General features: G+C 45.7%; 1 protein-coding gene across 2 annotated transcripts in view; it reads left to right on the plus strand.

Moving 5' to 3' along the window:
* PLS3 (plastin 3) overlaps positions 1–12,281 on the plus strand; it is a 49,730-nt gene that overhangs the window by 22,736 nt on the left and 14,713 nt on the right. For both annotated transcript variants that reach the window (XM_062503201.1, XM_062503200.1), the window contains exon 2: positions 6,530–6,616. In XM_062503201.1, coding sequence (XP_062359185.1) covers positions 6,550–6,616 — 67 coding nt within the window. In that variant the 5' untranslated portion in view covers positions 6,530–6,549. The remainder of the gene's footprint in view (positions 1–6,529; positions 6,617–12,281) is intronic.

The raw sequence follows: 12,281 nt of genomic DNA on the forward strand, positions 1-12,281 counted from the left end.
CTGATCATGCTGATCATTATCCAGGCCTGGCCGCACCCCAGAGAGCTTCCTTGGCTGTGCAAGGCTGTCAAAGGCATGTAGTTTGGCTGATGGGTCAGCAGTTGCTTTTACTAAGGATTTAAGATGATTGAAGCTAGGGAATCTGGTTCTGTCATGAAGGGAGAGAAAACACTTTGACCAGCATGCAAAAGGGGAAGGATCAGGTGTCCAGGCTGTCAGTGGATGTTGGGGTAGTGGTAAAAGTCTGAGCAGAAGGCATAGGAATAGTGATTTGCTGTATTTGTTGCCATACTGTTGGAGTAGCCCTGCCTCTCTGAAGTCCAGATCCCTGCTGGGCATCTACCCAGGTGCTGCTCGGAAAAATACTTGGCATCATTCTATGCAGGTCTAGCTAGGAGAAACTGAGCTTCTAACCTGGATTTGCTGGAGGAACATACTTGTCCAGAGGTGGATACTCCATTGAGACATGCCTCCAAATCCAGAGAGAACCTCTGGCAAGCTAAGAGCAGTGACTAACTCCAACATGTGTGTCTGCTCCTGATGGATTTGGCAGATTTTCCCCCTGCAGCAGTGGTGAGTTGTGCAACAACTGGAGCAAAGTTTCACAGTCTACTCCCAGGTGAACATAAGCAGGGAACTTGCCTCTCCCAGCATGACAGTGTCAGGAGTCTGAAAGAATGTAAAGCAAAACCTGCTGATGGGACTTTTGCTGTTTTAGAGGTACTTCAGAAACAGCAGCTGGAGGTAATCTCAATATGGAATTGAAATGAAGTGACCTGAAGGGTGTCTGTGCAGTGGGAATCCCTATCTGCAGTCCTGTATCCTTTCCCTGTGATGCAGCTGGTGGGCTACACAGCCAGCATGGATCAGTCAAAAGGTGTACTGTGCTTGAGGTGTACAGGTAGCTTGGGGGAACTGGAGAACTGGGTGGTGTAATATTCAATATTCAATTCAAATAGCCAGGCAAGCTTAAAGTAATTCAGAATTAAAATTGAATTTATGTAGTTGGTCTTGGCCTGTTGAGGTGTGTATGAGGCTGGAAAAACTTTACTGAGGGGGAGATCCACAGATGAGAGATGCAGCTACTCAGCCAAATCTGGCACCACAAAGCAATGCCTCTCAAAACATTTTGTGCCCCTTTCTTCCCCAGGCAGGGGAAACAGCTCCCTGAGTGGATAGGAGCACCATAGTGTGAGCACAAGAACTATGATTTTGTAAACAGCAAACACCAAATTGATGTCAGAATCTGCATCATCATGCTCATGGTAAGAGCTTAGATGCTACCATGGTGGAGCCTAATCACTGCTCTTACCAGAATTGCATCTATCACCAAAGTGTGGTGAAAGTCTGGTTTCAGCCAGTACCTCTGACCAGTGGCTGTCTGTCAGGTAATTGCCAATTAAAAGTTTATGTGCTTCCATCAGCTTGGTGTTTGCTAATAACCACATGCAAGGTGCAGGTGCTGTCTTGTAGGAATTTGATGAGCAAAACACTGTGGTGAGCATTTGATGAGCACACAAACTGATTATGAGCAGGAGAGGATGGATTGCATGATAGGTTTTCATTTACAGGCCATCAATCCCTCAGCTTTCCTGTCTCCCTCCAAAGCACTGGAAACTATTTACCTCAGAGGACTCATCAGACCAAGTCTGTGCACCGTAATGTACTCCTGTCGCTGTCAGGTTTGGGACTGTTGTCTGTAAAGCCCCAAAGGCTTTGCTGGGACTGGAAAAAGTAAAAGCAGCCATCAGTGCTGATGATGGATATGGGAGTGGATGTATCTGTGCCCTCTCCTGCCTGCAAACATTTCCAGAAGCAGCATGAGCCCAGGCCTGTGCCTGTGGAGGAGGGTTCCTGCAGTGTCAGGAGATCGCTGCAGCATCCTCTGCAGCTCCCAGTCACCTGGCAAGGGATGCAAAAAAAGCTTATACTTGTATCCCTTGCCAGTGACTCTCCCCCTCACTGTCCTGAGGGTGGCTGCTCTGGGCTGTCTTGGCATCTCTGGAACTTGCAGAGCCCTTTTGGGGTGGTCACAGTGCTGCTAGCTGCTTTGAGAAGGGGCTGGGGAGGGTGAGGAGGGGAGTGTGCACAGCCACCCCACTCTGTGATGCAGCTCTTGGCAGGGACCAGCCCTACCTGCAGAACAGGGAGGAAAAGGAGGATTAGGTGAGCCACAGGAAGCCTGGGGGCTGGATCCTAAGTCAGCTGAATCTCTGGGTTTCCTCCAAATTGGCCAGGCTGTGTCAGTGCCCACGCCTGAGGGCTCTGGCATTTGCTGTGGGTTGTGAGGGGACCAGGTCCTTGGCTGTCCCATTGCTTGTTCCAAGAGATACATGCTGGGTTAGTGGTCACAGGTCTGTGGGGTTTGAGTATTTTTAATTAGCTAATGCTAACTGACTTGTTGTCTGATGGCAGGAGCTTTTGTCATGATAAGGGAGCAAAACCACAGATTCCTCAGAAATGGGGAATACATATGGAGTGATTCACTGCTCCAGAACAAGTCTGGCTCACTTGTTGTGTTGGATTTTTTTTTCTTTAAATCGTGTGGAAATAGAACATACTAATACCTTTTGGTGACACTTTAATGTGTCTCTGCATTGGCCTGTTTGAGTAAACAAGTAGATATTGTTAATCAGTCATTGTAGAGATATTAAAGTATGGCAGGCCTGGAAGGGATGAAGCACTCAGTTTTCAGAGTAATACAGAGCTGCTAAGACAGTAAATTCTTCCATTTGGATCAGCAGCAAATTCCAGCTCTGTTTCTGTTGGAAGTGTTCAAGTGGCTGTCAGGAAATATTTGGTTGTCATGTGCTTTCAAATTTGAATTAATCTGCCAACTTTCAAGATGTACAAATATCTGAATATCCCCCCTTCATCAGTTTTCTGCCAATCCTCTGTGTAGAATGCAGCTTCCAGGGCTTCCCCTCTTGGGGAAGAGTCTTGAGAACATTTTTCTCTGTGCTTGAGTGTTTTTAAGTTGCTGTCTGAGCAGTTAATTCACCCAAATATCCTGGTTAGCTTCTGGCACTTGTGCTGGAAGTGCTGAGTGCTCAGCAGAGACATCCCTCCAGTGACAGCCCTTGCAGTGGCCTGTCCTGTCCCCAGGTGGCTCACAGCTGTCAAAACACAAGCTGGGATGGCTTTCCTTGACTGCCCCTATTGCACTTCTGCAAATAAACTAACCCCAGTTCGGTGTCTGCAGTCTGTTTAGAACCTGTAAAATTTGTTTGCACAGGAACTTTATCCTGCCTGTCTCAGGGAAGGAGTTGATACTCCAAAACCTGATGTGTACTTCCAGCAGCTCTGATCTGTGTCACAGGTAGCCTTCAGAGGGCAGGAGCAGGCTGCACCCTCTTCTGGGTAGGTCGGTGCCTTTGTGCATCCATGTGTTACAGAGCTGCCCGTGCTTTTCTTCTGTGGGCTGAGGATGAAGGCAGGATGAGGAATCTGGAGCAGGGATTGCTTCCTTGTGCAGTTTGTTTATCTGTGCATTGGTCAATGGGCTGGCAGCCACCAGACTAAAACTTTTCTTTTGTTCTCTCTTCTTCCCTCTGAAATGGGTGTTTAAATGTGAGCTCATCCCTGCCTGTCATGCCCTGGCTGAGTCTTTCTTGCAGCAGGAGTGAGTGTGACATGGTCAGGCGTGAGCAGCATGGTGTGTCCCCACAGGGCTCCCAGTGAGGCAGCTGATGTGTGATCCCTGTGCCAGGGTGATAAAAGAGCCTTTTATGTCCCACAAGACAAAGCCTCTTGTTTAAAAAATGCAACTGAATGAAAAACACAATGCCCTAGACTCAACTCTTAAAAACAAACAAACATAAACCCCCCACACACAACAAGAAAAAAAAAAGGTCCCCTGCCCCCCAGTCCAGTGTCCCAATGATGGTGTAATACCTCTTCATTGCAGAAAAGCTCCATACAATTGTTTTGGGAGCTTGTGACTTTGTGGCCCACTAACCTTTCCATAGGCTGGTTTGTTGTAACACCCTTTCCCCTTCACAGACAGCCCTGACAAGGTCAGGTGTCTGCTTTTTCTCTCTTGGTTTGAATTCTCCCTCTCTCCTCCCAAGCAGAGAAACAGAAGGAAGAGTGATATTATAAAAATGGAGAGGGAAACCTGTTTTATGGAATGAGCTGAACAGTCTAGAGACTGGAAGGAAAGATTTTTTCAAGTCAAGACCCATACAAACAACTGTAGGGCATATCCAGAGCATAATATTTCCCTGATAAAGTCAAACAGAGCAGCATTTTAAAAAGCTTTCAGCTTGTGGTGGTGTTTGCTGCTTCTTTTGGTGTTAAAGATGTTAGAGATAGTCAGCAGCAAATTAAATTCCAATTAAGTGGTTAGGCAATGATGCTTTGGGAAATCCCTTTTTAAGGGAAATCCTCATGGTTTGAAAACGAATTGGTGCAAATGAGAATTAGGAAGAAGGCAGAACTTGTGGTGGAGCTTTGGCTGAATTTTCAGTCTGTAGCTCAGCCTCTCCTGCCTGGCAGCTCATGCCGCCTGCCTGCGTAGCCAAATCTGGCTCTGTTCTTGGTAGCATTCTCCAAGTGTTTTTGCCAGTTGTGAAATCCATCTCCTGTATCATGCAACAAACTTGCTTAGAGTTGATTTTCTTGCTAAGCAACTCCTTTATCCCCTGGAAATAGCCAGGTTCTGATAGCACTGAGGCTCAGCTGAGGCACCCATGGGAGTGCTACAGGGAAGGGGCTGCTCCAGAAATGGAGATAGATCCCAGACTGGACATGGAGCAGGACAGTCAGTGCTGCACACAGCATTCCTGCGTCTTGCAGGGACCTGCAGGTAGCATTACCCTGATGTGTACTCTGTGAAACAATAAAAAAATCTACTTCTATAAAAAATAGGTGTTTTGCCTCTGTCAGTCTGATGCACCTTTGCTGTGATTCCTCCCCCTACATCATTTTTTCAACTTGAGCCCAATGAAATTTGTTGTCTTGCTGTTGGTGGCTTTTACTGACTCCTCAACATCTTGCTGTGCCTGCTAATACTGGGAGGTGAGGGTCTGAAGTGCTTTCCTTCATGTCTTTGCAGTGATGCAACTTCTTGTTGACTTTCTCTGCTGCGAGCACCTGTCTGAGCTGCTTTGCCAGGCTGCCACACCTGCCCCTCGCTCTCATCTCTAACAACTTCATTCTTTCCAGACTGATTGAGGTGTTAGTGAAAATGAATATTTACAGCTACAGGCAAAATTTTGTTCTTAAGTTAAGGAGTGCTTGTGAAGGCAGTGGGGAGTCTCAGACAAAAGAGGGTTGCTAATCAGAGCACAGGCATTTGTTAAACTGAGTCTCTTGTTGCTTGAGCCAGAGCCAGCCTGTTCAGGATCCTGCCTTCTGACAGTCTGTAAACCTCAATCCACCCCTCATCCTTTTCCTTACAAAGGAGGAGGCAGCTGTGTCTGTTCCCATAGGCAGAGGAGGAACCTTTTATTTCTCAACTTCAGGATTGTAGTGAACAATGTGGGAGCTGGAAAATCTTGGGATGCAAATCTCATTTGAAGTTGCACCAAGCCTGCCTAAATGCCCATTACAGACCCTGAGCTAGAGCTAGCAGTGGTGTTAGAATATGCTTATCAGTGCCTGTGTTTCTGTTCCTTGTCACATCAATCACTGCTCTATCATGGTCGTGTCAGCCAGAGTGCCACCAGGGCATCTGATGCCCTCTCACGAATGTCTGGGATGGGGAACTGCGTAGGTGTCTGACTTTCTTCCATCCCTGTGGTGATGCCTCCTGTCCAGGCTGGCTGTGTGGCACCCAATCAGCACTTGGAAAGGAGGATGATGGCAGATGGGTGGAGGAACTCTGTGCTTCATCCTCTCTATTTCTTAAACACCAAGCAGATCTGATCCAAGTGGAGTTTCTGTGAACTCTGGGTTTCACTGTTTCTCATGCCTGCTGTTCTGTGCTTGCTCATGGTTTCTGCCATTCAGGTAAACAGTGGCCATGCAAACATGCCTGTTCCTTGTAGTTTTTTGGGAGTCTCACTCTGGGGAAACAAGGTGGTGTTGATTCATACAGCTTTCTTGCAGAAGAGCAAACTGTTTTCTTGTTTTCTTTTTGCAAACAGTACCAGGTATACTACTTTGTGCCAAAAGACCCTCTTCACATACTGTTCAGAATCTTTTATCTGTCTTTGGTAGCTGTGTGTTCTCCATTAACATTTTAACTCTGGATTCTGATTTTGTTCAAAGTTACGGGAAATCTCTGGAGATGTGAGTTCTGACCTACAGAATACACTGACAGCAGGTACCTTAATATGTGCAGAACAGCATAGTCATAAAATAATATACAGAGCTAAATATTAACGAGGCTAATGGGCGTTTTGACTTGTTAAAGAGTGCATTTCCCATCTCTGAGTTTGACACATCCATTTTCTTAGTGGAAAGATAAACGTGGTTCCAGGAGCTATGGTGACAGTGGTGTACTGATTGTTGCTGTGCTGCTGTTTGAAGCTGCATGGTGTTGGATGCAGTCTGGTTTCACACAGTGTTCTTTTTCTCTCTTTAGGTACTCCCTTAATTTATGAGATGGCCAACACCATGCAAATCTCCAAAGATGAGCTGGAGGAGCTCAAGGAGGCTTTTGCTAAAGTTGGTAAGTCCCACTGAGGAGGGCACCTCGCTCCCGTCGGTTGCACATTTGAGTTGGATTTATCCCACCCCTGTGATGAGCGTTAGTGTCAGCAGAATGTGGGCATTCTGCTGCTCTCCCGATTGTCTCCGTGCCAAGGAGTCCCTTGGCAGCATTGTTGCTTCTGGCTTGTCACTTTGGCCAAGGAGCACAAAGGCAGTCTGGCTATCAGGGAGCACTGGCAGGCAGCCTTGCGCTCTTGCTCCAGGGTGGGCTTTGTTGATTCCTGATGGCAGAAGAAATAGCCAAACAGGTACTGCATTGCTTGGGCCTTGGCAGCACTTCAGGGCTTCACAGTGCTTGGTTCTGGTGGTGTTGATTTGGCAGATTGGCTGAGCCATGTGCATGGTCAGTGTAGGTGCTGCATTTCTGTTTGTGCTGGGTGCATTTTGGGGATTGTAAGCAAAACTGAATTTATTTACCTGGCCATCATGGAGTGACTTGTGATGATCAGTGCCTTGTGTTGAGCACACCTCCATTGCCCTCTGGTGGCTCCGTCTCTGCAGACCTCCCTCAGCCTGCCGTGCTCCAGGGGCTGCTTAGCCTCCTCCAGGGGCTGCTCCGCCTGTCTCCCAGCTTTCCCCCTGTGCTGGCATTGCAGAAGCCTCTGGCAGGCTGCTTCAGGAAGCTAAAATGGGCAAAAAACTGACATAATGGAAAAAATTGTTTTCTGTTGGTTTAGTTTCTTGATATGGCTTACTGAAGGATCAGAGACCCAGCAAGGAGGGGTGGGATGGGCGCTGGAGCATAGCCCTGGGGACTGAGGTCAGTGTGTGCAGCTGGGGAGCCACACCCGGGACTGGCACTGGCCAGGATCGAGTTGCACAAGTGGTGAGAGCCAGCATTTTGGTTTCCTAACTGGACATGGGCATCACTTGAGCACTGGTTATACATACAAAATCATAGTTGCCTCTTATCTGTACTGGGTGTTACCACCCTCTAGAGCAGGGTGGCAGTGAAAACTCACTTGCTCAGAACTTCCAGTCTGCAGAGAGAAATGTGAATTTCAGAGGCAACTGATTCTCATGGAGCAGTATCCCTTGTTGTAACTTGAAGCAAGTTGCATTTTAAAGAGTTCCCTCTCTCTTGCTCTTTGCAAGACTTTTGCAGCAGGTAGAAATGAGCTGCCACAGAGGGAGTTGTTCCGTGGGAGGAACCATATTATTTCTCTCTGTCTAATGTGCCACTTAGTACAGATCTCAATAAGGCTGGGATATAGTCAACTTGCTCTGTCCTTGGATACATTTAAAATTATTAACCTCTCTGGAATGTGGTGGTTTTTTGTCATAGTGTGGTGGAAATTATCAAGATTAGGTTGGAAACATGGAGAAACACAAGTCAAATCCTGGTTTCTTGTAGGAAACCAGCTCACCTTGCTCAGGAGGTGGGTCCCTGTTTGGTTTTAAATTATAAAGGCAATGTCAGGACTTAAATATTAATGAGAAATGTGCTAATTATCCCAGACATACCCACAAATGAGATAGGATCTGTGAGTTCTTTTCAACTGCCTTGTTTTGTGTGCTTTGGGCATGGTAGAGCCTGCAAGCATGTGGGACACACCTGTCAGGAGTGCCTTTAATGCTCTCATTCCCTTTATTCTTGCCTAAAGGAGCCATATTTGCCCTGGGATATAGAGCTGGCCACTGGCTGGGTGGCTGGCTTTCACTGTGAACTTCTAATAGCCTCTCTAGCGATGTGGACAGAAGTTGGACTAAGACTGCTATGTAAAATGAAGCCTGTTTTTAATCTGCCAGCTATCTGGAGGGTTTAGAATACAGCTGAGAAGCATGGTTACAGCAAAACTCAGCTGTTTGGCTTCTAGGATGTCATGAAGGAGATGTAGGGAGGAGGACACGTTTCATAGGGTGATGAACTTTAACTCCAGCATGGGGCAGATTGCTGCTCTGGATGGGTAGATTCATGGGGCTTTAAAGGTGTGTGTTTGACCAGCTTTTCTGTCTGCAGCTGGACTGGATTGAGACATCTGAGGATGCTGGAAGGCAGTGAAGTGTGTTAGTATGTGCTCTGTCACCCATGGCCTTCCATGCCACTTGAAGATATTTGCTCTCTCCCATGCAGCTGATGTGCTGTTCTCTGGCAGTAAAAGGAATGAGTCTCCTAGACATCCTACTGCTTATTAAAAACACTCCACAGGTGAGAAACCACTGTTTAAGGTTATCACTAAAGCCAGGTATAGCACAGAAAAGCAGCTCCCATCATCCTACAGGCAGTTATTTGTCTTGAACTGATCTAAGTGGTAAAGAACAGTGGGGAAAAAAAGCTTTGTAATGTTTGAAAACAGTAATTAGTGGGGCATTGGAATTGTCTAGGCTTTGAGTGACCCACAGGTTAGTGGGAGAAGAGCAGGTTGCTCCAGATCTCGATGGATCTCTGAATTTGTTCTGTGGAACAGGTGCCTGTTTGTGCATACTTGGCCAGACAGGGGCACTTCAGAGGAGAGGCGTGGCAGAACAAAATCTGCTCTGTTTATTTGTCTTCATTCTCCCTCCTTCTAAGATAAGCAGAGATAAGCATCTTTTCTGGAAACATGAAGTACTCAAAAATCATAACTCAGCTGAACACTTTGTTCAGCGTGCTGCAAGGTGGTAAAACAATGCTCCGAAACGTTGGCTTAGGGCAAACGGGGATCTGTGATCCTGCTAGTGTGTCCTGCTGAGCATATGTCCTTAAAAGGAAACGTGTGGGTTACTTTCCCCTCTTGCATCCTGTTATTTAAGCTATTTTAAGTACTTGTCCTCGGGAGGAAGCTGAGCCAGAGCCTGAAGCAGCTTTTGGGATTCATTGTGGCTTTGCTGCGCCACCTGCGTATGGCAGAGTTGGTGCCGCGCGCTGCTGCCGTGACCTTTCCCAGGTTTAGCAGGCTGGCGTGCATGCATCTTTCAGTAGAAATAGGAAACTTCAGATGTGCTGTAGTTTCCTTTCCATCAGGCACACTATAATGAATCCAGGCTGTAGCTTGTCTGCTAAAACAATTTCGCTTTCTTCCATTAGTAATTCTGGGCAGGCCGCCGAACGATTTCATTTGGGATAGCTTCTATTTTGACAGCCTCTTCAGCTGTTGAATACTAACTCAGATTTTTGTTAGAGAGTTCTGTCTGAAGTCAGGGCCTGTTGCAGGACATCCAGCAAGGCACCATATGGTGGGCCTGCAGTGATCAGTGATGCTGGAAGTAATTTTGGAAGTGGTTGGTACTGCAGAGATGGAGTTTTGCTCTTTGGAGTGGGTTTGGAGTGGGTTTTTTTTTTGTGTTTTTTTTTTTAATGCTGCTCCTTTGTACATTTGATGCCAGAAGGGGAGCAGAGGCAGTAGGAAGGTAAGCAGCTGTCCTGTGGGATAAGGATGTCAGGCCTATTTGTCATGTCAGGCTTGATGACGTGTTAAGAGCAGGTCCGTTTTCCATCTCATAGTCAATCACTAGTTGACTCTACTACCAAGCCAGAACCACAGGCCAGCACCACTTTATGGTAAAACCAGCAGGCTTTAACACTCGAATCTGCCCTTCTGTGGCCAAGAAGCTAAAACTTGAAATGAGAGCATCTTCAGTGCAAAACCAGTAACTTGGTGTGAGGTCTTACAGTTAAACTAATAGACCTGATTTGCTTGTAATTCCCACTTCTAAGTGTCTGGCACATAGATGCCCTTTTACTCTGTGAAGTAAATTGGTGATTAATTTTTTTTCCCAGAACACTGTGGAAGAATAACTTTTACATGTGGGTGTTTGGGATATTTTTAAGAATTGCAAGAACTTAGGTCCCAGGAGCTGAGAATCAAAGGTTTTGAGTAAATTGAGGTGTGTCCTTCACACTTGATTTTGTGCTGTTTGTCTGAGCCTAATGCAGCCTTTCCTGATGGGCAAAATCTTTCTTTGTGCCAGGCTCCTGATTTATGTGAGCTCCCATGTAAGTGTGCATTTCAAATGGCTCTTTGTATGGCAGAGCTCCTGTTTTTTTCTTTCTTTTTTTTTTTTTTTTTTAAGTGAGCAAAGGTAGGTCTTTGAACTAAGCCCACTTGGAGGACTGGGAAGATGCTGATTGCAGGAGTGAATGAAACTGTCAAACTGGGCAGATGTTGACACAGCTTGGAGTATATTCCTCATACCTGCCCTGCAGGGCTTCATGTGTAGAACCAGGTCCTAAATAGGTTTCATCATCCTTTTATCCATGTGTCCCTTACTGGAATTGCAGACTTTGGAGCTCATTTTCCTGATGTCTCACCTAGGAGGCTTCTGCCTCTTGAAATACCCTATCAGGTTTTATCCCTTTCACATATGAATAGGTTCAGACAGAGCACGTGCAAGCCTGAAGCAGAAACACTTCTGAGTCCTTAACCAAGACACATCAAGAGGAACACCTTTACCAAATCTGAATCGAAATTGGATCCCATTAAGGATACAATATATATTTTGAAGTCTTATTTTTCTCTCTCCTTTGCCTGCTACTTATATCTACTCTAACATTTGGGTAGGTGCAAGACTTAGATGGTGGATTGATTGGAAGAAGTGATGAACAGATGTTTTTGGATTTACCTGCTTAATTTGGCAGCATGGTGAGGGACTGTGGTTGGTTCAGTCAGGCACCGGCAAAAGAAAGAGAGTTGGCTGAAGGCTGAGGGTGAAAGCAAAATTTTGTTTTAGGTTCATAGGCTCTGGAGATTAGGAAATCCTTTCTTGACTTACTTTCCTCACTGGCTGTAAGGAGGGGAAAAGATGCATATTGTAAACTTGGATTCAGTAATAAAAATACTGTAATAGAAGAAGCTGTGATTTATCTAGAGGGGAAATAGTTTGCTCATGACATCTCAGGCTGGACTGTTAATAAATCTTGCCTTTGTAAGCTTGTATTATTTCAGCATAAAATTCTAAAATTGACAGCCAGACAGCAGCCTATTGATATCATTAATCATTGCCCCAAACCAGTTTATTTCCTCAGCATTATTGTAAACACTGACTTTTCATGAAGTGGTTTAATATATTTATTTATCCACTGGAATTGATGCTCTTCTTTAGTCTGAGACACAGAGACTGGGGTGTAGGAGGGAGTACAGGTTTACTCTTGTTACTTTGGACATTTGCCACTGAGCAGTTTCACTTTCTTGCTAATTGATAAAAACAATTTTAAAATCCCATATTCCCATATGGGTCTGGAGAATGAGGACAGTTGGAGTGCTGGTGCAAATGTACTGCTTATTGGAACACTGCTGTGAAACAAAACCTAAAAACCACAGAATCCTCATTAAAAGTAAATTGGCCTCCACAATTTGGTTAAAAAAAAACAAAAAATGACGACCTTAGAGCCATCCTAGTTGTTTTCTCTGTTCTTGAAAGTATGTCCCTTTAGGCATAAACACTGACCCAGTGGCTGTGGTGAGTTTCCCTCTTGAAGAAAACCAAGTTTTGGGGCTCGTGCAGCAATTCGGGCACTAAATTAACTTCCCTGGATTGTCTGTAGCACTTGCCTACAGCAAAGGGAGTTTGGCATCCTATTACTGAGCCAGTAACAGTACAATGTGTCCTGAGTCCCTGCCTCTCCAAAGATGGGGCTTGGAGGGTCATGCTTATGTCTTGAGGTGTGAATCTGGGCTGTACAACTTCTTCAAATACTCTGTTTC

Source organism: Cinclus cinclus, chromosome 15 (genome assembly GCF_963662255.1).
Source record: "Cinclus cinclus chromosome 15, bCinCin1.1, whole genome shotgun sequence".
Classification (NCBI taxonomy): domain Eukaryota; kingdom Metazoa; phylum Chordata; class Aves; order Passeriformes; family Cinclidae; genus Cinclus; species Cinclus cinclus.